General features: G+C 49.2%; 1 protein-coding gene and 1 long non-coding RNA gene across 4 annotated transcripts in view; one reads left to right on the forward strand and one right to left on the reverse strand.

Moving 5' to 3' along the window:
• Nucleotides 1-8,283, reverse strand: part of Sult2b1 (sulfotransferase family, cytosolic, 2B, member 1) — a 29,692-nt gene extending 21,409 nt beyond the window's left edge. Inside the window, exons 1-3 of one of the 3 annotated variants that reach the window (XM_030242792.1) lie at nucleotides 8,003-8,283; nucleotides 7,423-7,504; nucleotides 7,082-7,294 (exon numbers count right to left, since the gene is read on the reverse strand). Coding sequence is in view for 1 of the 3 variants with exons in the window: in NM_017465.3 (NP_059493.2) it covers nucleotides 8,003-8,064 (62 nt within the window). In the remaining 2 variants the exon portion in view is untranslated. The remainder of the gene's footprint in view (nucleotides 1-7,081; nucleotides 7,295-7,422; nucleotides 7,505-8,002) is intronic. The other 2 variants (XM_030242793.1, NM_017465.3) reach the window with 2 other exon arrangements.
• A 5,680-nt stretch (nucleotides 8,284-13,963) lies between these two features.
• On the forward strand, nucleotides 13,964-24,404 carry Gm39009. The gene is made up of 2 exons (XR_882070.1): nucleotides 13,964-14,838; nucleotides 23,643-24,404. It is a non-coding gene; the product is annotated as a predicted gene, 39009 (long non-coding RNA).
• Nucleotides 24,405-25,547: the final 1,143 nt, after the last annotated feature.

Consider the following 25,547-nt stretch of genomic DNA (forward strand, 5'->3'; position numbering starts at 1 on the left):
CTCTCATTCAGCAGCTTGTTTATAGTTTGGTGACGATGTCATAAATACCCTCGCCCATCTACATTCATCTTATACCCCACCCCAAGCCACTGCCAGGCAATGGGACATGCTATGCAGCACTCTGCCACTGAGCCATGCCCCCAGCCCCTCACTGGGGGATTCTAGGCAGGGCTCTACCACTGAGCCACGCCCCCAGCCCCTCACTGGGGGATTCTAGGCAGGGCTCTACCACTGAGCCACGCCCCCAGCCCCTCACTGGTAGATTCTAGGCAGGGCTCTACCACTGAGCCACGCCCCCAGCCCCTCACTGGTAGATTCTAGGCAGGGCTCTACCATCGAATCATACAAAGAATCCCCCACTCATGTATGTTATTTTCTTGTTTTAATTAAAAGTTTTCTTCTAGGGCTAGAGAGATGGCTCGGGTTAGGAGCAGTGGCTGCTCTTCCAGAAGACCCAGTTCCATTTCCCAGGACCCATGTGGTGGCTCACACCATCTATAGCTCCAGTTCCATGGGGTCTGATTCCCTCCATAGGTACCAGGCACATATGGTACATAGACGTACATACATGCAAAACATCCATACACATGATATATATATATATATATATATATATATATATATATATATATGCAAAAAGCATTTTCATTTTGAAGAATGGTACCCGTCATAGTAAATTTTAGCCAGCAGAAGCCCTCATGCCAGCCATGATCAGGAGACAGGACTTCCCAGGCAACATGTAGCTTCCCTGCCCACAGTCCTGATGGCCCCTGCTGCTCTCATAGTCTCCATTCCCAGGTGAATGAGACCGGCCTTGGGCTTTCTAGAATATCATCCTAAGAGCTACTCCCTGGTATCTGGCTGGTTTTGCTCAGGAAAAGGGTTTTAACACTTCCCAAGTTTGTAAAAGAAGTTGCCCTTACCTGGAGAAGGGCTCTGTACAGATTCCAGGATGTGAGGGTGCTCTAGTTAACGACACAAGTTGGAATAACCATAAGCCTGACACAAATTGGAATAGCTACAAATTGGAATAGCCATAAGCCTGCAATCCCAGTTCTCAGGAGCCTGAGGCAGGAGGATTGCTTTGAATTTGAGGCCAGCTGGGGCTATAGAACCTGCCTCAAAATCAAACAAAGCAAACCAAAAATTTAGGTGGTGTTTTAAACTCCAGCAGCTGATTGACCACACAGAATACCTCCTTTAGATTCTGAGGTACAACCTTCATATTGTTGGTCCATTTGAGAGATGAGGACAGAGGCTGGGAGACGTGGAGTGACAAATGACAGAGACATACCTTTGGTTCAAGGTTCTCTCAGCTCTGTCCTCTCAGACCTTTGGTCTCCTTGAAGGGCCTTCAAGGCCTCCTACCTGCCTGCTTTTGTTGAGCTCACTCTGTTCCCTAACTTTCTATGCTCCACCACACCAGGCTCCTGGTGGCTCTTGCCTGGGGCTCTCTCTGCTTCTTTCTGATACGCTCCCCCATGTATCAAGCCCCTACTATGTGCCTCTGCTGCACTGAACATCACATAGACCCAGTATACCATCTAAAGCCACAGCTACCAACCCCGTGTGGCTCCTGAATATTGGAAATGTGACCACAGGGACAGGGGAGAGAGGCTCTGACTTTGCATCAGTTTTGACAGTGGGAAGCTCTAGGAGCAGCCTGGGAACAGCCAGGGCCTGCTAGTCGACTTTTCAGCCGTGACCTCAATGAGATCGAAATGCAAATGGCATCTCTCCCCATGCAGAGCAGATGCCAGAGCGGTCACTAGACAGAGAAAACACACAGCACAGACCTCAGGCTTAGTGTGGGAAGAAGTAACTCTACCTAATTTATATTTTAGGTAAAGATGGGGTCTCTGTAGTCCAGGCTACCGCTTGCAGCAATCCCTCTGCCTCCACTTCCTACATGCTGAGATGACAGCTGTGAGCTTTCAGAACTCATTTTTGTCATGCCATCAAGGAGACATTTACCTGAGGGTACATGCTGGGTCTAGATAAGCAAGGTGTTGGATAGAGGCACTGACCAGAATTTCCCAGTGAGTGACTTCGGGCACAGCTCAGTAGCAATGCCCTTGCTTTGAATCCCTCAGTGGAGGCTGGATGTGGTTCAGTGGTAGTGACGTGCATGAAGCCCTGGGTTTCATCCCACCTAACACAGCAAAAAGGAGGAGGAGGGTCAGAGCGGAGGAGATGGTCCAGTGGCTAAAATGCTTGCTGTCCAAGCAGGAGTGAGTACCTAAGCTCTACCTAAGCTCAGCTCCTCAGCATCCACATAAGAATCGGGCACTGTGGTGTGTGTCCGTGGCTCAGTGCTGTGGTGTGTGTCCGTGGCTCAGTGCTGTGGTGTGTGTCTGTATCTCAGTGCTGTGATAGGCAGAGAAAAGCAGACCCCCGAGGCTCTCTGACCACCAATCTAGTAACATGGGGAGCTCCAGTTTCTGTGCGAGAGACTCTGTCTCAAAAAATGAAATAGAGGAGTTAGAGAGATGGCTCAGCGATAAGAAGCACTTGGTGCTCTTGCAAAAGGACACACACTTGGATTCCAGAACCCAGGTCAGGTAGATGTTACCTCTTATAACTCAGCTACAGGGGATCTGGTGCCCTCTTCTGGCATCCTCTGTCACTTACACAAAACATGGTGCTTGTGCTCATGCACACACACACACACACACATACACACACACATGTATACACACAGAGAGAGACACACATGTGTGCATGTGCACACACACATGCTTAAATAAAAATGTGAAAAGTAATAAAGGAAGATGCCATTCTCCAGCCTTCCCAGGCACAGGTGAACATGGCAGCACACATGTGCACACGGTGCCTACATCATATCCAGAAATACACACAAAAGAAAAAGAAAGAAAGAAACAGGAGGAAAAAAGGAGGAAGAAGGTCCAGTGGACACTGCACAGACGAAGTGAGCCTGCAGGCAGGTCTGGATGAGGTGTGCTCTGAGGCAGGTCCTAGCTTCTCTTTCTCCTCTTGCCCCCCCCCCCCCATTTCCGGGCTCAAGAGGGCTTACTGGCATTTAGAAGAGGAAGCAGGAAAGGCTAGCTAAGAATGGCAGCTCATGGGCTGGAGAGAGGGCTCAGCGGTTAAGAGCACTGACTGCTCTTCCGAAGGTCCTGAGTTCAATTCCCAGCAACCACATGGTGTGGCTCACAACCATCTGTACAGCTACAGTGTACTCATATACATAAAATAAATAAATCTAAACAACAACAACCACAACAGAATGGCAGCTCAGTGTTGTTATTTCCCAGTACTTAGGAGGTTGAGTCAGGAGGATTGCTATATAGGTTCAAGGCCAGCCTGAGTTTGAAGAGATGGCTCAGTGCTTGAAAGTGCATACTGCTCACCCGGAGGATACAAGTTTAGCTCTGGGCATCCACACTGGACAGCTCACAATTGCCTCTAGTTACAGACTGGGGAATCTGAGTCTTCTGACCTTGTGGGCACCCACATTCTTGTGCACGCACACACACATACACACACACACACACACACACACACACACACACAACATAAGCAATCATAAACACATAAAATCAATAAACAAATCAATCTTTGAAAAAACAAAAACAAACAAAAAAAAGGCCCCTTCTGCCTTCCCCCAACCCCTTGTCAGAACAGACCCTTCCATATGGGGCAGCCATCTCCCCGGGGGTCAGCCACTTAACAGCAGTTGCAGCTCTTCTGGGCCGTCTGTCCCTGGGGCCTGGTCAGAGCTCAGAGCACCTAGTCCTTAGTTCCTAGGCCCTGGTCCCTTCCAGAGACTTCTGGTTCAGATCTCGTCCCTACCAGGATACCCTTGTTGGCTCAGCAATTGACCACTCATGTCTGCTGGATCCCACATTTCCTCCTATCATGTCCCACTCCCTCGCCTCTGTCCAATCAGCGGCCCCTGAGGGACCATAAAGCTCTCTGGCCCTCCTGCTTCTTATCCTTCTTTCCAAGGGGCCTCTACTTGCCCACTCTACCCCCGGGTAGGTACCACTGTTTACTGCTTAAAACCTTCCTAATAGCTCTTTGAGAGAACCCAGCTCCATGTTAAAAGGTCTGTGAGATCTCCCTAATGTTGAGATGTAAATCGGAGATTAAAAACTGCCCGGAAGGCCTGACATTCCAACCATTCTAAAGGTAGGGGTAAGAGGATCCCATGTTCAAGGCCTACCTGAATAACTTAACAAGAATATGTCCCAAACTAAGAAGGAAAACGACAGTGGAGAGGATATGGTGATAAGGCCCTTGCTGCGTGATTTGATGACCTGAGTTCCATTCCTGGGACCAGCATGACAGACAGAGAGAACCGTCCCCAGAAAGTCATCCTCTGACCTTCACATAGGTGTGACATTCACAAGCCCATTCAAGAACACAAATAAACAGACGTGGTACAAATTTTGTACATAGAAGGCTGGGGCTGGGGCTGAGCAGTAGAGCCCCTGACTAGAGTCCACCAATGAGAGGCTGGGGGCGTGGCTCAGAGGTAGAGCCGTGCCTAGAATGGCCCAATGAGAGGCTGGGGGTGTGGCTCAGAGGTAGGGTACTTGTGTAGCATGTGTGAGATTCAACGCTCAATATCCAGCACCAGAAAAAAACAAAGCAGCCAACCGAGATTACTGGGCAGGAAGCTTTCTGTACACCCAGGCAAACAAGCTGGTGGCTTCTCTGGTTCTCAGACCTTCTTCATAAGATATATGGAATTCCCCAGTGGAGTACTTATTGAGCTTCCTGGCCAGAGAGGCCTACATTCCTTACAGGCCCTGTTCCTCCCTTACTTCTTCATACCCAAATCTAGGGCAGGATACATTTTGCTTTCTGTGCTCGAGATCTTGACTTCACACTAATTACATCTGGATGACTTTAGGCAACCTTCCTTCTTCCTCTCCTCTTCCTCTCCTCTTCCTCTCCTCTTCCTCTCCTCTTCCTCTCCTCTTCCTCTCCTCTTCCTCTCCTCTTCCTCTCCTCTTCCTCTCCTCTTCCTTTCCTCTCCTCTCCTCTTCCTCTCCTCTTCTCTTCCTCTTCCTCTCCTCTTCCTCTCCTCTTCCTCTCCTCTTCCTCTCCTCTTCCTCTCCTCTTCCTCTCCTCTTCCTCTCCTCTTCCTCTCCTCTTCCTCTCCTCTTCCTCTCCTCTTCCTTTCCTCTCCTCTCCTCTTCCTCTCCTCTTCTCTTCCTCTTCCTCTCCTCTTCCTCTCCTCTTCCTCTCCTCTCCTCTTCCTCTCCTCTCCTCTTCCTCTCCTCTTCCTCTCCTCTTCCTTTCCTCTCCTCTCCTCTTCCTCTCCTCTTCCTCTCCTCTTCCTCTCCTCTCCTCTTCCTCTCCTCTCCTCTTCCTCTCCTCTTCCTCTCCTCTTCCTCTCCTCTCCTCTTCCTCTCCTCTTCCTCTCCTCTCCTCTTCCTCTCCTCTTCCTCTCCTCTTCCTCTCCTTTTCCTCTCCTCTCCTCTTCCTCTCCTCTCCTCCCCTCCCCTCCCCTCCCCTCCCCTCCCCTCCCCTCTCCTCTCCTTGGTTCTCTGGTTCTTTGAAATTGGCTTTCTCTGTGTAGCCCTATCTGACTTGGAACTCCCCATATAGATTAGGCTGGCCTTGAACTCACAGAGATCTGCCTGCCTCTGCCTCCTGGGTGCTGAGATTAAAGGCATCCACCACCTCCACCACCACCCAGCCCAGCCACCTTGTTTTCGTTTTTAAAGACAAGGTCCTCATGTAACGTAGTCTAGCCTTGACCTCACTATGTAGCCAAGGGTGGCCATATTCTCCAACCCACCTGCATCTCCAGAGTGCTGGGATGCAGGGCTTCGTGCCCTCAGCACTGAGCCATGGCCCCAGGCTTATTCTGTTCTTCAGAGTCCTATCCACCTGAGGCTGTGAGAGATACCTTCACATAAAGCATACTGCCACATAACCAACCCCATTATCTAGAACATTCCAAGAGCTGAACCTGCTGACAGTCCTTTAGCCCAAATTAAATCCTGGACAGTTTGCATCACATGACCCATAATCTAGAACAGATAATGGCTCACCTGTTCTTGTTTAGGAGGCTTTAAAATGGGATCATTTGTTGCCTCCAGGGTGTGGTAGGATGAGGTGCTGTCCTTTGCCCTACGGGATTCTGCTGATGCCCTCTGCCCACCACGCCTCGCCCCTCCTGCAGACCTGACTCACCCCAAGATCAAAGGTTTCCTAATCCCAATCTTCATTCATTCCTGGCGAGTTCCCTTTGCCTGTCCCTGTCAATGTCAGGCTGTCATGGAGTCCAGGACAGGCAAGATCTGAAGATGGACCATAGCAATCTGGGCTCTGTGGGCTGTCACCCCCAATCCCATCCAGGAACCCTACACAGCTGAGGTTTGAAGTTCACAGTGACATCTTTAGCCCCAAAAAGCATTTGGCCAATAAAAGAGAGGGCAGAAGTTGCCAGGGAAGGGGAAGGGTGAAGCACACAGACCCAGGAGGAGGAAGCACGAGGAAGCCCAGTTGGGGGTTGAGGAGAGACACAAGGGGCTCAGATTGCTCAAGTGCACCCAAAGAAGGCTGTGGGGAGCAGATGAGGGTGCCCAGACCTGCTTCCACCTCAAACCAGATCCATCCTGTTCTGACTTCTATTATTTATTTTGGCTCAGGAAGCTCCTTCTGAACAAAACCCTTCTAAACCTTAAAACAGCTTTGGAGGCCATTGCTCTGGGTGCCTGGGAGCCATAGAAGATACTACAGCAGGTGACAGTGGTGCTTGGGGACCTTTCTAAAGTCTCTACAGAATTAAAAACTAGATATGCAAAGGTACTGTGGTAGGGAAGAGTGGGGTGTGTCCAGGGAACCTGAAGTCATGGGGTGAATGGAATGTCGGTGAGGAGAGAGCCTGGGGTGGGGCCTGGAGGGGCCTGGGTGCTAGGGAGTCACAGCATAGCTGTCAGGATGGGTGAGGCAGCTCTGGGATCTCTGGGGTCACGGAGGCTGGGGAGTGACAGACCACGAGAAGGTCTGGCATAGGGAAGTCTGGCGTGGGGACTGACAGGCTATGGAGACACAAGGGAAAGTGGCTGTGGGGGCCACCGGAGGAAGAAGTTAAGCCTACCTCCAGGGTGGCAATACTGAGGTGCAGAGAGAGCAAGTGACTGTCACTTGCAGAGGCCATTCCAGGGACTCGGTGGCACAACTGAGCAGAAGCTCAGAGGAGGCTGTCAGGTCGGGTGAGAGTTGCAGAGAGGCCCAGTGAAGCTTGTCTAGGTCACACAGCAATGGGTTCCTGGAGTCAGAGTTCCTCTTCTCTCCACACCCTGGCTCTTGGCTGAGGCAGGGGAAGGGAGGATTTGGAACCGTACTGTATTAGAGTGAAGCAACCGGGGTGGGGACAGGGCTTAGCCGCCCCCCTCCTTCCAGAGGGTCATGGGAGGGCAGGGGAAGAGTGTAAGATACCAGAGCTGATGATGAGAGGTCAGCAGCTAACTGTGAGACGGGGAGAGAGCTTCATATCCTTTCTGGGTTTCTGCTTGTTCAGCTGAGAAGAGAAGCCAAGGAGTAGGGCATGGAAAGGTCCCAAAGATGCCAGGAGACGGGACTCTGTGATCAGGACACTTTGCTACCCAGCCTCAGTTTCTCCATCTGGGAAGTGGGTACTCTTGAGTTTCTGACTCATATCCAGAAACAGAGGAACTAACACATTGGCTCCATGAGGAGAGAGGTCAGCCCTAATCTGTCCCTGCTCTCTTGGCGGCCAAGAGCCACTTTCCGGTCTCTGAGCATCCCATGCTGCCTGGTGTCTCCCAGGTGGAGCTGGCACACAAGAGATTCAGCTGTTTAAGCAACCTTAGCCTTTTGCAGCTTCTCTGGACCAGGTTCCTGGTTCCCCTTACCCAATTTGGATGAGCAAAAGCCCTGCCCCTCACCCCAAGACAGAAGAACCGGAGCATCCCAAGTCACTGAATCCAATGAAGGTCCCTCCATGGCCAAGGCCTGTCCCCACCCTCCCCAGGCCCTGGCCAGCAGGCCACCTCACCTCATTTCGGAAACATTTTTCTCAGACGAGCTCCACAGGGCGCGGGGCTGCGGCCCGTCCATGGCGGGCAGGGCAGGAGGTAGCCGGGCGTCGGGGCCAGGTGCGCAGCGTCTGCCGCGCCCGCCAGTGCCAGGTGCCTACCAGCCGGCCCAGGGGAGGGGCACAGCCGGTTCTCCCAGCTGCTGCCCACGCCTCCTGCCGGCGGCAGGGAGGGAGAGGCTGGTGCCCTCCCAGGGCGAGGGTGGAGGCTCCACACGACCAGAGTCCAGGGCCAGCAGTGGGGACTTCCGGCTGTACCCTGAGTGGCCACCGCAGCCCAGCCTGGCTGCCCGCCTCAGGGCAGCGGCTCACACATTCCTTTCTTCTCTTTACTTTGCAAGTTTTGCCGAGCAGCTCCTGTCCCGGTGCTGATGCCTGATGCCGGTGCCTGGGTGCTGAGCACTGGCCATGCTGGGGAAGAGCACGGTCCAGAGACAGAGAGGCAGTGATACAGAGATACATAGACAGTGAGATGGAGACAGAGTGACCGAAGCACATAGAGACACGGAGAAACAGGGAGACACAGAGAGAGGGACAGAGGCAGTGGGACAAGCAGAGGCAGAGACACTTTTTTAAAAGCTTTATTTATTACCTCCCTCACAAGGGCAGGTCTACCTCGTGTCTGTCAGCTCTAGCTTCCCAAGTAAGTGATTAGAGTGTTGTAGGCCAGCTGATGGACAGAGTCACCCACTGCCAAGTGACAGGGTATTGATGCGGGGACTAATTGAGCCTCTGAACAAGTGAAAGGCAGTGAGCAGATCCAGAGCTTACAAGAGGTCTCCATTGGGACTCCTGAGTGACATAGAGGAACATCTCAGGCAGTGACAGATGGGAGGGTCGCTGATGGAGGCAACCATGCCGCAGACAGAGTGACAGTTGAGGGCATCTGGGCACAGGGAAGACAGTAGCAGAGGAAGGGGCCCCACAAAGCCACCTGGTTGGAGGAGCACCCCCAACGCGTGCAATCTGCCTTGGTGTGAATACAATTTTTTCTCTTGAAAAGTTCAAGCCCCAAAGTCTTTTGTTGCTGGCATTAGGAGGCTGGAAACTTAATCCAACCACCACTACGTGTAGAGGGGTGGGGCCTTTGGGAAGTGATTAGGTCACCAAGGTGGAGATTCCCCCTCCCATCCAGGTGGCTTTGGGAAAGGAAGACACATCAACAGGACAAAGAGCTCTGCACACACACCTGAAGTGAGAGATGCAGGCATGAAACCGCATGCATGAGTCTGCTTAGACCTGATCCTTCCAGATCTGGGAGCTCAAACCAACCTTTTTTTTTAACTACCTGCCTTCAGTATTTTCTTATATTAATGGAAGCTGACTAATATCCACCCATCTAATCATTCATTCATCCATTCACAAATCCACCCACTCTCTCACACACACACCCATTCACCTGCTCATCTATTCCTCCCACTCATCATCCACCCTCCTACCATCCACACATTCATCTACTCACACATCTGTCCATCTCTGGATCCACTTATCCACCCACCTCTACCCATCTGCCCATCCATCAATATCCGCACATTACATCCACACACGCACCCACCAACTCATTCACTCACTCATCTACTGATCCATCCATTCATCTGTTCACCCATCTATCCATCCATCCACCCACTCATCCATCCATCCACATTTGATACATCCATCTACTTGTCCATCCATCCACCATCATCCACACACCCACTCATCCATCCATCCATCCATCCAGTCATCCACCCATCCACCCATCTATCTATCCATCCACTCACTGATCTATATATGCAGCTACCCACAAATGCATCCATATATCTACCCACTCATCTACCTACCTTGATGCATCTCTCTACTCATGTGCCCATCCATCTATCCACCAATATACCTACCAAGCCCATTCAACCATTCATTTACTCAACCACCTATCAATAAATCCATCGATCTATTCACTGACTTACCCACCTATCTATCCTCCCATCCACCCATCCATCCATCCATCCATCCACCCAATTTTTTTGTTTGTTTTGGTTTTTCGAGACAGGGTTTCTCTGTGTAGCCCTGGCTGTCCTGGAACTCACTCTGTAGACCAGGCTGGCCTCAAACTCAGAAATCCGCCTGCCGGGCTGGTGAGATGGCTCAGTGGGTAAGAGCACCCGACTGCTCTTCCAAAGGTCCGAAGTTCAAATCCCAGCAACCACATGGTGGCTCACAACCACCCGTAATGAGATCTGAGTCCCTCTTCTGGAGTGTCTGAAGACAGCTACAGTGTACTTATACATAACAAATAAATAAATCTTTAAAAAAAAAAAAAAAAAAAGAAATCCGCCTGCCTCTGCCTCCCAAGTGCTGGGATTAAAGGCGTGTGCCACCACCGCCCGGCTCTTTTTCTTTTCTTCTTTTTTTTTCCACCCAAATATTTTTAACCAATGAACCCACCCACCTATCTAATCACCTATTCATCAACCCATTCATCTGATAACCACATATTCTCATCCATCCATCTACCCATCCATACATCCATTTGCCATTCACTGTCCACCTATCTACTCACCTTACATATCCACCCATGTACACGCCTACCACTTCATTTACCCATTCACACACATCTTCCATCTATCCACTTATACATCATCCATCCATCCCCATATCCTCTCTCCTACTATCTATCCATCCACCTCCACATGCCCATCTTTGTACTAATCCACCTAATCACAGACCCAATCAGTGATCTACCATCATTCATTTAGATATTGATCTTTAATTTTTTACGTGCATGGTTGTTCTGCCTGCATATATGTCTGGGCATCACGTCTATGTCTGGTGCCAAAGGAAGTCAGAAGAAAGCATCAGATTCCCTAGGTCTGGAATTACAGGTGCTTGTGAACCATCATGTGGGTGCTGGGAATTGAACCTGGGTCCTCTGGAAGAGCAACAAGTGCTCTTTACTGATGAATTGTCTCTCCAGCCCTAGACATCTATCTTTAAATTTATCAGTTTAGACACCCACACACATTCAGCTATCCATCCATCTCTATAACTTATCTATCTATCTATCTATCTATCTATCTATCTATCTATCTATCTGTCAGCTCATCCCATCCCCTTAATAACCCACCTATTCACCCAAATTTATCTGTCCCTTATTCAGCCACCTATTGTCCCCTCCAGCTCATCTTTGGGGAGGCCCACAGCAAGTCTGGTAAGTAGACACAGCTTTTGGCCAGTCTGACTATTTAAACCTGGAACCTCAGTTCATGGGTCTAAGAAAGTAAACACATTCAATTGTGTTCCTTCCAAGTAACTTAAAGCCAGGCATGGTGGCGCACGCCTTTAATCCCAGCACTTGGGAGGCGGAGGCAGAGGCAGATGGATTTCTGAGTTCAAGGCCAGCCTGGTCTACAGAGTGAGTTCCAGGACAGCCAGGACTACACAGAGAAACCCTGTCTCAAAAAAAAAAAAAAAAAAAAAAAAAACCAACCAACGAAAGAAAGAAACAAACAAAAAACCCAGTAACTTAAATAGCAGAATGCCTTGGTGAGATTACATGTCAGTTAAATCACTGAAAATTGGGCATTGGAATTGAAAATTCAAGACTTGTCAAATACCTGGAAAATTTGGTATGGATTGCATGTTGAGATAATTTAATTGGATTAAATAAATTACATTCCAAAATTAACTTCAATTAATTTTTTAATTTTCAGAAATACGTTTTAAAGATTTCTATTTTATCTGTAAGTTCTATGTGTATGTCCAGTGTTCCATATGTGCAGAGTGCAGGAGGTACCCAAGGAGGCTAGAAGACAGCATTAGACCCTCTAGAACTGCAGTCACAATGGTGAGCTGCTGCACGCTGGTGCTGGGGTCTGACGTCCGGTCCTCAGTGAGAGCAGTATGGGCTCCTAACTGCTGAGCCTTTTCTCCAACCTCTCTTTTCTTTAAGAAAGAAAATGTGGTGATGCTGCTGAGACAGCTCACTGGTTAAGAGCACAGACAGCTAAGTATGTTGGTATGCATCTTCAATCCAGCATTTAGAAGGCAGAGATAGGTGGATCACAGTGAATTTGAGATCAGCTAGTCTACTGGCTATGTAGACAGCTCCAGAACTACGCACAGAAACCCTGTATTAAAAAAAGAAGGGGGCTGGAGAGATTGCTCAGAGGTTAAGAGCCCTGACTGCTCTTCCAGAGGTCCTGAGTTCAAATCCCAACAACCACATGGTGGCTCACAGCCATCTGTAATGAGATCCGATGCCGTCTTCCAGTGCATCTGAAGACAGTCACTGTGTGTGTGTGTGTGTGTGTGTGTGTGTGTGTGTGTGTAAATCTTTTTTTAAAAAAGGAAGAAGGACCGGGCGTGGTGGCGCACGCCTTTAATCCCAGCACTCGGGAGGCAGAGGCAGGCAGATTCCTGAGTTCGAGGCCAGCCTGGTCTACAGAGTGAGTTCCAGGACAGCCAGGGCTACACAGAGAAACCCTGTCTCGAAAAAACCAAAAAAAAAAAAAAAAAAAAAAAAAAAAAAAAGGAAGAAGGAAGGAAGGAAGGAAGAAAGGAAGGAAGGAAGAAAGGAAGGCACTCACTCAGTGGTCTTTCAGAGGACCTGAGTTCAGGTCTCAATACTTGTTGGGTGGTTCACAACCACCTTTAACTCCAGCTCCAGAGGATCTGACATCCTCTTCTGGCCTCCAGAGGCAAGCATGAACATGCCCAAAGCCACACAAATACAACTAACAAAGCCTAAAAGTAAAATAATTTTTAAAAGGCATGAGAAACATGGCGCGGCACTGCACATTCGAGATTCCACACTCCGGAGGCCAGAGCGGGAGGCTCTCGACTTTGAAGTCAGTGTTGGCTGTACAGACGGAGGATCTAAGAGGGTTACAAAACTTTAAGTGTTATGTGATGAGAGGCTAAAGAGAAATGTCTCAGCAGTTAAAAGCCCTAGCTGTGCCAGGCATGGTGGCACACGCCTTTAATCCCAGCACTTGGGAGGCAGACGCAGGCGGATTTCTGAGTTCAAGGCCAGCCTGGTCTACAAAGTGAGTTCTAGGACAGCCAGGGCTACCTGTCTTGAAAAACCAAATACACACACACACACACACACACACACACACACACACACACAAAAGCCCTGGCTGCTCTTGTCTTGAGGGGGACCCACTTCTCAGCACTGGGGTACACAGATTCACATGCAGGTAAAAATACTCAGATACAGAAAACAAAATTAAACATTTTCATGTCAGGGTTTCTGTGTAGTCCTGGCTGTCCTGGAACTCACTTTGTAGACCAGGCTGGCCTTGAACTCACTGAGATCTGCCTGCCTCTGTCTTGGAGTCTTGGCTTTAAAGGTGTGGGCCATAACTGTCCAGCTAATAAATACATCTTAAAAAAGAAAAAGAAAGCAGCTGTGTGATGGATCAGGTAGGAAGTAGCTCAGTTTGCAAAGTACTTTTGCTGGGCAAACATGAAGACCAGAATTTGGACCCTCAGAACCCAGGTAGAAAGTCAGGGCTGGCAGTGTATTCCTGAGCCCCAACCCAGAGCTAAGACGCTGGGGCTGTGGATCAGCCAGCCATGTCTTGCCTGTGATCCCCAAGTCATAGTGACAGAGACTCTGTCGTCAAACAAAGGTGGAGACTCCTGAGCAAGGACAGCTGAAGTTGACTCTTGGCTCTGTCTGCATGAAGCTGTCCACACAGGTGACCACAGAGACACACACACAGACACACACCCACACACACACAGGTATACACAGACACACACACAGACACACACACAGACACACACAGACACACACAGACACACACACACACACAGAGACACACACAGACACAGACACACACACAGAGATACACACAGACACACATGCACACAGACACACACACACAGACACACACACAGACACACACACAGACACACACACAGACACAGACACACACACACACACAGACACAGACACACACACAAACACTTGGAGATGGATAGGTAGATGAATGATCGGATAGTTGAGTAGAAGGATAGTGGGTGGACGCCTGTACACGTGCGCACCATGTCCGTGCTATCTACCAACTGTGGGTGTATCAGTGTGTAGACAGACTGTTGAGGGAAACTGCAACATTCTCTCTTAGAATGAGACCTGAGGAGATAGATCTGCTGGGGTAAAGGCTGGAGAGATGCTAGGACAAGGTATCCCTCCAGCCACAGAAGGGAGCCCTGGGGAGGGATGTCACCTTGGGCCTTGAGTGGGGACATCCGGAGACATGCCTATCCCTAGTGACCCACACAGGGGATGGCAGCTCTGACTTAGACCTCAGTATCATTTCTTAACATCTTCTAGTTGAGCCATCAGACCCTTCCCCCAGCACAGTGTTGTGCCACTTTGCTGATGGAGTTCACACGTGGGAAAGGCAGGTCACTGGGTCATGAGGTCATGTATCCAAAGAATCAGGCCACTGTCACCTTCAGAGAGCCCAGCCTTTCCATTAAAATCCAGTAATTGCCAAAAATACCAGGAGAGCTCAGCCTGCGAGAGGCAGGGCTCCCCAGAGGGTGAGGCTGGGGCTCCAATCCTGAGACAGGGAGGAGGAACCTGAATGGGGTGGGGAGGGGGGAGGGTAGGGATGAGTCTGGGTCCTGGATCTGAGGGATGCAGCTGGAGCTCTAGGACCCAGACAGATGAGAATGCACATTTAACACGCCAGTCCTGGAAACGGATGAGAAAAGGGCAAGTTCCGGGAGGGGGAATTCCACTGTCTCCATGAGTACTGTACAGTCCCTTTCGGGAGGAAATGACGACCTCGAATCCACCTGGTGGGGTAAGAGGCGGGCAGTTGACACCCCAAGCTGCCCTCCCCACCTCCTGTCCCTCCTCTAATCAGCCAGTCCATCTTGGGGTGGGTGGGTGGTGTGGCAGAAACCCCACCTGCTCTCCACCCTGATTGCTCCATACCGCTCACACCCAGCCCTGCTTCCCTGAGCATCTAGGCACAGGGCTCAAGGCCACGTTGAAGCCCCACACGTGTCACTACTCAAGAGGGATGGCCTGGCCCACGACTGGTGGACAATGAAAGAGATGCTCAGAACAAGATAACCTGGGTCTGCGAAGGCTGCCTGGCCACAGAGGAAATGGGTAGAGGTGGGCAGGTAGGCAAAGAGCAGGAGCATTAAGGACGCCCAGGGATTAACTGGGAAGTGAGGGTATGAGCCAGAGCATGGGGCCTGGGTCTATCTAGTCTGAGGAAGGAGGTCCAGGGTTTGTGGGTCTAGTCTGAGAGAGGAGGTTTGGGGTTTGGACTCATGAATCTGACCAGGAAAGTCCAGGTCTGGATCCATAAGCCTGAGGGAGAGGAATTTCCTGTGTGCCAGAGATGAGACAAGCTCAGCCTGTTCCAGATGTGGGTGTGGCATTTTCGGGGGGGGGGGAGGGGAAGAGGTGTCTTGGGACAATGATCAAGGTGCTAACTCTCCATCTACTCCGTGGCGCGCAGGAATTGTCTTAGCACCATTCTTGCCTCTCCCTGTCCCAGTCTTCTGCCAAATGCAGGGACCAGCCAAACCAGCCCTGCCAGTTAGGCACCCCCTCCCCATGTCCCCCTTCCCCTGCCCCCTCCCCCTCCCCTTCCTCTCCTTTCCCTGTAGTGTCTCCAGCAAGGCCCAGCCCAAAAGAAAAGAGTGCGTAGGCGACTCAAGTGGGAGAACAGGACGCCCCAACTCCTGGCTCAGCCTTCTGCCTCCTGGGCCACCCATCCCCGCCCCCCTCTGCCTTCAGCACCCCCTTCTTCCTCAGCTCTTGGTTCCCCAAAACCTGTTATACTAAACTTCCACCTCCCTCCTTCTCCCTGTTCACTGTGCACTCAGCACACGCTCCGTGGAGCACCTGCTATGTGCTGGGCTCTGGGCTCTTGGACAGACTGGGAGAAGAAATGTTAATGAATTAGATGATGACCCAGAAAGAACGAGGCAGGAGGATCCCTGCAAATTTCAGGCCACCCTGGGTTACTTGGTAAATTCAATACCAGGCAGAGCTCTGGAGTAGGACTTGGTCTTGAAAGCTCAAAAACTTCCAGCTAGGAGGTGGAGGCAGAAGTTCAATGTTATCCTCTCCTCTATAAAGTTCTAGGCCTGCCTGAGCACATGAGACCCTATTTTAAAACAAAAACCCCACCAGTGAAGCTAAAGAGATGGCTTCACGGTTAAAAGCAGGTATTGCTCTTGCAGAGGAGCCAGGTTCAGTTCCTCGAATCCATGCTCTTAACTGCTCGTGACTCCAGCCCCAAGAGTCTGGCACCCTCTTCTGGCCTCTTGAACACCTGCGCTCATGTGCACATAACCCAACACAAATGCAAGTAAACAACAACAACAGCAACAGCCTAAAAACCTCACTAAATTTAAATTTCTTCTGTTACAGCAGCTACACATTATTTATGCAATGGTGATAAAGAAAGACACCTGAGCTGGGCGTGGTGGCGCACACCTTTAATCCCAGCACTTGGGAGGCAGAGGCAGGAGGATTTCTGAGTTCGAGGCCAGTCTGGTCTACAGAGTTCCAGCACAGCCAGAGCTACACAGAGAAACCCTGTCTCAAAAAAACAAAAACAAAAACAGAAAACAAAAAACAAACAAACAAAAAAAAAGAAAGACACCTGACATCACACAAATTGATATCACATGACTATAGTGGAGGAAGATGTGGGGTGGCTGAGTGGGCTGGTCTGTGCACCTGGACAGTTTTAGGTGGGGACATTTGGGAAAAGGTAACCTTTGGAGTCAGAACATAGACTGTGGCTGACTGGAGACATGATATAGGCATGGGGAAGGGCCAGTGTGGAGGGCCTGTGGTCAGAGGGACCCAGAGACCTGAAGGGAGGTGGGAGTTGGTGTTGCTACGGCCAAGGACAAATGGAGAAGCAGAGCTGTGTGTCAGTTATAAATGACATCCATTTCTCAAATGAAAAAAAAGAAAAGTAAAGATTCTATTTTTGCTGGGTGTCACATGTCTTGTAACGCAGAGGTGGAGGATCCCTGCAAGTTCAAGGCCAACCAGGGCTTCATAGTGAGCTCCTTAATAATAATTTTAAAAAGACATTTTTATTTTTTAAATTAGACATATGTGTGTGTGTGGATATGAGCGCAGGTGCCTTCAGAGGCCAGAAGATGAATTAGATGATTTTGTCGGGTCCCCTGGAACTGGAGTTACAGATCAGTGCAAAACAGGGGTGCTGGGACCAAGCTTGGGACCTCTGCAAGAGCAATACACAATACGTGCTCTTTTTTTTTTTTTTTTAAGACTAGATAATGTTTTCAATACAACTAGCGGTGTACATCTTTTTTTTTTTTAAACAATCTTTTTATTTGATTTTTTAAACATTTTTTAATGTTAAAATTTTTAATTAGGTATTTTCTTCATTTCTATTTCAAATGCTATCCCAAAAGTCCCCCATACCCCCCCCCACTCCTTTACCCACCCACTCCCACTTCTTGGCCCTGGTGTTCCCCTGTACTGAGGCATAGAAAGTTTGCAAGACCAAGGGGCCTCTCTTCCCAATTATTGTCGACTAGGCCATCTTCTGCTACCTATTCAGCTAGAGACACGAGCTCTGGGGGACTGGTTAGTTCATATTGTTGTTCCACCTATAGTGTTGCAGACCCCTTTAGCTCTTTGGGTACTTTCTCTAGCTCCTCCATTGGGGGCCATGTGATCCATCCACTGTGAGTATCTACTTCTGTGTTTGCCAGGCACTGGCATAGCCTCACAAGAGACAGCTATATCAGGGTCCTTTCAGCAAGATCTTGCTGGCATATGCAATGATGTCTGTGTTTGGAGGCTGATTTTGGGATGGATCCCCGGGTATGGCAGTCTCTAGATGGTCCATCCTTTCGTCTCAGCTCCAAACTTTGTCTCTGTAACTCCTTCCATGGGTGTTTTGTTCCCAATTCTAAGAAGGGGCAAGGTGACCACACTTTGGTCTTCGTTCTTTTTGAGTTTCATGTGTTTTGCAACTTGTATGTTGGGTATTCTAAGTTTCTGGGCTAATATCCACTTATCAGTGAGTACATATCATGTGAGTTCTTTTGTGATTGGGTTACCTCACTCAGGATAATGCCCTCCAGGTCCATCCATTTGCCTAGGAATTTCATAAATTCATTCTTTTTAATAGCTGAGTAGTACTCCATTGTGTAAATGTACCACATTTTCTGTATCCATTCCTCTGTTGAGGGACATCTGGGTTCTTTCCAGCTTCTGGCTATTATAAATAAGGCTGCTACGAACATAGTGGAGCATGTGTCCTTCTTACCAGTTGGAACATCTTCTGGATATATGCCCAGAAGAGGCAATACGTGCTCTTATCCACTGAGCCGTCTCCCCAGATCCCGTAATAATAAAACATATTATTAGTGCATCAATGATGCTTGGTGGAGCACACCTGTGATTGGACCACCTGAGAGCCTGAGGCCAGGAGATCTTAAGATCAAGGCCGGCCTGGCTGCCTAACTGGGTCTGAAAAGAGCAAATTGTATGTGGGCCTATAGCTCGTGACTGAAAATACCAAATCATGGGGGGAGGGGGAAATAAGGCAGGTGGAAGACTGAGGGGTTTTCAGAGATGGGGGCATCTACATTTCCAATAAAAACCGAGAGTGGGTGGGGGGTGGGTGGGCAGCACAGCGGTCGCACGCACTCGCTGCTCTGGAGGACCGGAGTTTGGTTCCTAGCATCCACAACCTGGTGTTCCCACCCACCTGTAATTCCAGCTCCAGGATTTCTGACACTCTTCTGACCTCTAGTTGGCACTTATGCACAGGGGCATACCCCCATGCAGATGGACACATAAACAAATAACACAATAATGTCACCAGCTTTTTAGGTGGTGACAAAGGAAGTGGGGCAGAATGGGGTAGAAGGAAGTAGCTCAAGAAGGCAGAGTACCAGGGGGAGACAGGATTGTAAGGCTAAGCCCCACGGCGGGCAGAACAGAGCGCAGCCAACCCCTGCCCAGCCCTTCTCTCTATCTCGGAGAACTACTTTGTCCCGGCAGAGGGAAACTGAAAGTTTGCCTCTGTCCAGGCCAGCACCGTCACAGGGACACATACATACCCAGGAACACCAGCCCAGGGACACCCACCCAGGAACAAGCTCCCTATGATGACAGCATACTTGTTCAGTTCTGGCCAAGAGACCAAGATAGCTACTTATTAACTGCCTGGAAGTTCTCCTGAGCCCCACCCCCACCCCCCAGCTCACAGAGGCAGACATGCCACAAGGGTGCTACCTGCCCATATTTTTGCTGGTGTCAGGCTATTCTAGTCCTCCAATGAGAGCAATGGATAGGGCAAAAACGTTGACTTGTTCCTGACAAATGAGGTTGTTTCTGCTTGGAAAGCCTTTCTGCTCCTAAGGCAGGCTGTACAGTTCGTATTGTCTCTTCAAGACCTGGCCCTTCCCAGAAATGAACATTACATCTTGGCACCTTGAACCGAAGGCTCCTGTGATCCTTAGCATTCAGTGGAAGTAATAAAAAGTCAGGACTGGGCTGTGAGGCACACGCCTGTAATCTCAACACAGAAGTCAGAGGTGGGAGGACTAATGAGTTCAGCGTCAACCTCTCCTACATAGTAAGTTTGAGGTTATTTTGGCAGCGTGGTGCCAAGCCAAGCCTTGTGTTCTGAAGACCAGTCTTACTACTTAGTCTCCTCGCTCTGAAGAAACCTAAGAAATCTCTGAGAAAGGAAGCTCCCAGGGAGAGGAGCGAAGCCCTGCCCAAGCCCTGGAGCTGTGGGCCTGGGATGAATGGGTTCCCCAGCTCCCAGGGGACTCAGACATACCAGAGATGAGCTGTAGCCACTGAGCCCCACCCAGACCACAGGTGACAGAGCAGAATGAGTGGATGTGGTCATGGTCAGAGGTGCTTACGCTACTTAGCACCAAAGCACAGCCACAAAATGCAGGCCAGAGGCCACAGCCCCAGGCACATGACTAACACCAGTGACTCTATTCTGGACTCTCTTCTTGTAATCACCAAACCTCTGATAGTTCCGTTCCCAGTCCTGTCCTGGATGCTGCAGGTTTTTGAAATCCTGCTTAATCTCATCCCCATTTCAAAATAGAAGTCTGCAGAGGAGCCCATCCGTGTTTAGAAGTGTGTAGACGTTCAAAGGCTAGGGAAAAAACGTGTCTTTAATGGGTTTTGATAATTTTGTTTCCTGAGGCTTCTTTTTTAATTTGACAAGTTGTTATATTTATTAAGTGTTGCAGCGTTAGATGTGGGACCCAAGGTTTTAGGCAAGTCATTTCCTGCTGAGCCACATGCCCAACCAGCTCTCTACCGGCAGAATAGCTCTGGGAAAGTTTTGAAATGGTGTATGGTATCAGGTACGATGGTACACACCTTTAATCCCAGCACTCGGGAGGCAGAGACAGGAAGATCTCTGAGTTGAGGCCAGCCTGGTCTATAGAGCAAGTTCCAAGACATTCAGGGCTCCACAGAAAAACAGACAAACAAACAAACAAACAAACAAACAAACATGATGGCCCAGTGGTGTGTGCTTCCTTACTATGCAGGAGGTCCTGAGTTCCATTGCAACATTAAAAAAGGAAACAAAGGAGGCTGGAGAGACATCTTAGTTGTTAAGAGCACTGGCTGCTCTTCCAGAGGACGTGGGTTCAGTTCCCAGTACCCACAACTGTCTACAATTCAAATTCCAGGGGACCTGGCACCCTCACACAGGCATACATGCAGGAAAAACACCAATGCATATAATGTAAAAATAAACAAATCTTTTTTTTTTAAGATTTTGTTTATTTTATATATATGAGTACAATGTAGCTGTCTTCAGACACAGCAGAAGAGGGCATCAGATCTCATTACAGATGGTTGTGAGCCACCATGTGTTTGCTGGGAATTGAACTCAGGACCTCAGGAAGAAGAGTCAATGCTCTTGACGGCTGAGCCATCTCTCCAGCCCATAAACAAATCTTTAACAAATAAGCAAATAAAGATAATCCCAAACTCAGGAGGCAGAGGCAGGCAGATCTCTGCAAGTTTAAAGCATCTACACAATAGGTTCCAGAACAGCCAGGGCTATGTAGAAAGACCTCTAAACCCAAAATAAATGAATAGCTAATAAATGAATATGTGGCTGTTTGGAGGGGAAGCCAGTTCCTAGGCCAAGGTGGCTAGACTGCAGGAGTATTGTCCCCCACCCCTATGTCCCCCTCGTGCCCTGCACCCAGGAGCATGGCTCCCCAACAGATGACCTAATCCAGTCCCTTCACTTGCAGGGACCCATGGAGCTTGAACAAACTGGAGAGATTTTACACCAAAACTGTTGAGCACAGCTGGGTCTAGAGGCTCCCACCTATACCAGCCCTGTAAGCTGAAGCAGAAGATCACAAGTTCAAAGCTAAGCTCAACTACAGAATGACTTCAAAGCCAGTAGATTCTGCCTTGAAAAGAGACAGTAAAAGCAGGGCTCAGGGCGTGGCTTGGTAGAGGAGTTCGTGCCTGACATGCATGCTTTAGTCTGCAGCTCCATCACTTAAAACAGTTGAAAGAAGAATGGAAGCCAATTGGTGGCTTACACCTTTAATCCCAGCACTCAGCAGGCAGAGGCAAGGTGGATCTCTTGAGTTCGAGGCCAGCCTGGTCTACAGAGTGAATTTGAGGACTGCCAGGGCTACATAGAAAAATCCTGTCTCAAAATACATACATACATACATACATACATACATACATACAATAAAATAAAATCGACAAAAGAAATAAACAAGGACTCACTTTGTAGCCCAGGCTACCTTCAAACTTGTAGCACCCTCCCTGCCTCGGCTTTCTAAGTGTTGGAACTCCAGGTGTGAGGCAGTGACCTCCCTAACACCGTTCCTACCTCTCACAGCGGCGGCATTCACGGAATCATTTGCCTGGGGATGGCTGCAGACTACTTAATTCCCTCCATCATTGAAACTCCTGCCTGGAAGGCTGTTACTTTCATTTCACAGATGATACAAAACTTTAAAAAGACATATCACCTCCTTGTGTCTTGCTTTCGGAATGCAGCCACCATGTGTGGGGCTGATCAAGCAGCTTCGGAGAGGGCCGTGCATCAGCCTAGCCTAGGATGGTGCAGAGGAATTCCAGCTGCCTGGACCAACCCTTCAGGTCATGGAAGCCAATCAGCATCTGCCCATCGCCGTCAGAAGACTTTGAACCACTGGTAGAACATTTGGTCAGAACACTCGAGGTCCTAGGTTCAATTGCTAATCATGGGGATGAGAGAGACCTTTAGCCGGCTGTGCACAGCAAGTCACTCCCTAGCCGTCACCTAAGAAATGGTGGCATTATAAATGGTGCTTACCTGGACTTGGGAAAATTTGTTTGGTGCCAATAAAGAAGTATCCAAGTGTCAGGGGCTTCCTGGTGTTCCCCGCTCCACTGTCTAGCGTTCTGAGGGTGTGCCTCAGAGAAAGACAGTGGCTGGGGGAATGGCCCAGGGTTTAGCTTCTTCCTTCCTGCCCGCCTCTTTTCTGACAGGGTAGAGCTGTCAGTTGAGCTGGCCTCAGACTCCCTATGAAGTGCTCCTTCCAGTCCACCTCACAGGTGCTCAGATCACAGGTGTGGCCATCATGACCAGCTTTGTTGGGGCTTATTTTGTTTTTTGAGAGAGGGGCTATCAGCAAATTCTTGGCTGGTTTAGAACTTGCTAAATAAGCTCGGCTGGTCTTGAACTTAGAGATCTGCCAGTCTCTGCCTCTCTAGTGCTAGGATTAAAGGTGTGCACCATCATACCCTTCAATGCCCATGGTTTTGTTTGTTTGTTTGCTTTTTCTTCTCCTCCTCCTCCTCCTCCTCTTCTTCTTCTTCTTCTTCTTCTTCTTCTTCTTCTTCTTCTTCTTCTTCTTCTTCTTCTTCTTCTTCTTCTTCTTCTTCTCCTTCTCCTTCTCCTTCTCCTTCTCCTTCTCCTCCTCCTCCTCCTCCTCCTCCTCCTCCTCCTCCTCCTCCTCCTCCTCCTCCTCCTTCTCCTCCTCCTTCTCTCTCTCTCTCTCTCTTTTAGAGACAGAATCTTACTATATAGCGTCAGCTGATCTAGAACTTACTATGTAGACCAGGCTGACCTCAACCACCTGCCTCTGCCTCTTGAGTGCTGGGAGCAAAAGTATATGTCAGCATGAATGTTTGTTTGTTTGTCAGGGTTTCTTTGTGTAGCTTTGGTTGTCCCAGAACTCTGTAGACCAGGCTGACCTCGAACTCACGGAGATCCTCTTGCTTCTGCCTCCCAGGTGCTGGGATTAGAGTGTGTCACCACACCCCAGCCTATTGATTGATGGCTGCTCTAGGGGTGGAACCAAGATTTTCTGTATGCTGGGTAAGCACTCTACCAAGTGAGCTATAGCCCGATCTGGCTTCTAGATTTCAGACGTTAGTATGGTCACGGACAATCAGTTTATGTTCGTTTATGAGTTTATTTGCTTTGTGTGAATGCACCATGAACTCATGGAATGCACAAGTTCTATGGCTTGCTTGTGAATTTCTTATCTCCTTCCTCCACCTGGGTCCAGAGATTGAACTCAGTTTGTCAGGTTTGGTGGCAAGTACCCACTAAGGTTTTTTTTTCCCTCCTGGTCACAGAAAATGAGTTTAGAAGACTCTGAAGTGGCTGTGGTGGTACACACTTGTAATCATGGCACTCAGGAGGTGGGAACAAGAGGATCAGCAGTTCATGGTCATCCTTCACCGCACATAGGATCGAAGCCAGCCTGGGCCATGTGAGATCCCCCTTGGATCATCAACCTAGGTCATGCTATGTCTTTGATGGAAATTTGGGGTTCAAGTCCTGGAGCCATGTCCAGAGTGTCCCTGTCTTTGTGATAAGGGTGGTGTCTCTATCAAAACAGCAGGACAGATTCCGTCCTGTCCTCAAAACTCTATTTTAAGCTGCTAACCTTCGGAGAGGCTGCTGTCTCCTGTCCTTGGAGGAAGCAGAAAATTAATGTCCTTGGAGTGATAAGTTCCTCACCTTTGAGTGCTGGGAAAGAGACCACGGAGCATTTCCAGCAGTCGAAAATAGACATAACAGCTATTATGTCCAGCTTCTAACAACAGGAAAAGGCTGGTCCCGACAACAAGATGAGTTATTTCTTCCCGGGTTAAAGATGCCCCTTTCCAGATGTATGGTCTCTCCTGTCTGCACAAACGTTATCAGTTTCAAGGTTAACAGTCCTTTACCCCTTTACCCAATCATGTAACACCAAGGCTTGAAAGCCCCAGCTTGTGCATTTTCCCTATATAAGCTCTAAACCCCTAGACCTGAGCGTCACATTCCAAACCTGTTACGCAGTGAGGGTTGCAGCCCTAGCTTGAAATTGAATAAAAGGCTCTCGTGTGCTTGCATCGGAGTTGTGGCCCCTGGTGGTCTCTTGGGGGGGGGTCTCATGAACTGGGCTTACCATTAGCTCCAGTAGATTCTGGTCCTCTCTCTCTGCACCCACAGAACCTTATGCTTGTGGGGTATCCCTGTGAGATGCTGGGCTTGGCTCACAGGATGTGCTTTAAGCAGAAGACAATCAGAAGCTGGAGACAGCAAGTGTGCACAGAGGCTGCTCTATAGAGCATTCCTTTCTGGGGTTCAAGGCTGCATTAAGACCCAAGGACAGACATCATTGACACCTGGGCCAGGTCATTCATTGGGTGAGCAAATGATCCTCTTGGCCACCCTGTCTCTGCCCACCCCAACTCCACCCTGACCAGAGATACTTGGTGAAATGAGGCCAGAGAAGAAGCACCTTCCAGATGCTGGTCTGCACAGGTGTCCCTGGAGTGATGAGTCACCACTGTGTAAGCCACTACGTTTGGGACACTCTCAGAGATTCCTTGGCAGGCCTGTGGGGCCAGTTTGGAAACAAGATTTCCAGACTTGGAAATCAGGTGAGTAGTGTGTGCATACAAATGCCACCTTCTGTCAGCCAGGCCTGAGACACTTTTGCGATTGTGCAAACATCTGCATGAACTGTGGAGAGGCCTCTGGCCCCACGTGACTGCTGGACCCTTGAAATGTAGGGAGGGCAATGGAGGGACCAAAGTTCATCTCATCTTCATTAGTTTTTTTTGTTTGTTTGTTTAAAGATTTGTTTGTTTGTTTGTTTGTTTGCATGAGTACACTGTTGCTGGTGTGTCTGACACACCAGAAGGGGTCGCTGGATCCCTTTGCAGATGGTTGTGAGCCACCATGTGGTTGCTGGGAATTGAACTCAGGACCTCTGGAAGAGCAGTCAGTGTTCTTAACTGCTGAGCCATCGTCTTAATTACTTTATTATTTATATATTTATATATATTTTTATTTTGGTGTGTATATAGTATAATATATGGCTATGTGTGTGGTGGTTGCATGTGTGCACAGGTGTGCTGATTTGTGTGTGCTTGTGTGAAAGACAGAGGTCTCTCTCTCTCTCTCTCTCTCTCACACACACACACACACACACACACACACACACACACGTCAGGAGTTGGTTCTCTCCTTGCCTGGGCTTGGTGGCA

The sequence above is a fragment of the Mus musculus genome, chromosome 7 (assembly GCF_000001635.26).
Source record: "Mus musculus strain C57BL/6J chromosome 7, GRCm38.p6 C57BL/6J".
Classification (NCBI taxonomy): domain Eukaryota; kingdom Metazoa; phylum Chordata; class Mammalia; order Rodentia; family Muridae; genus Mus; species Mus musculus.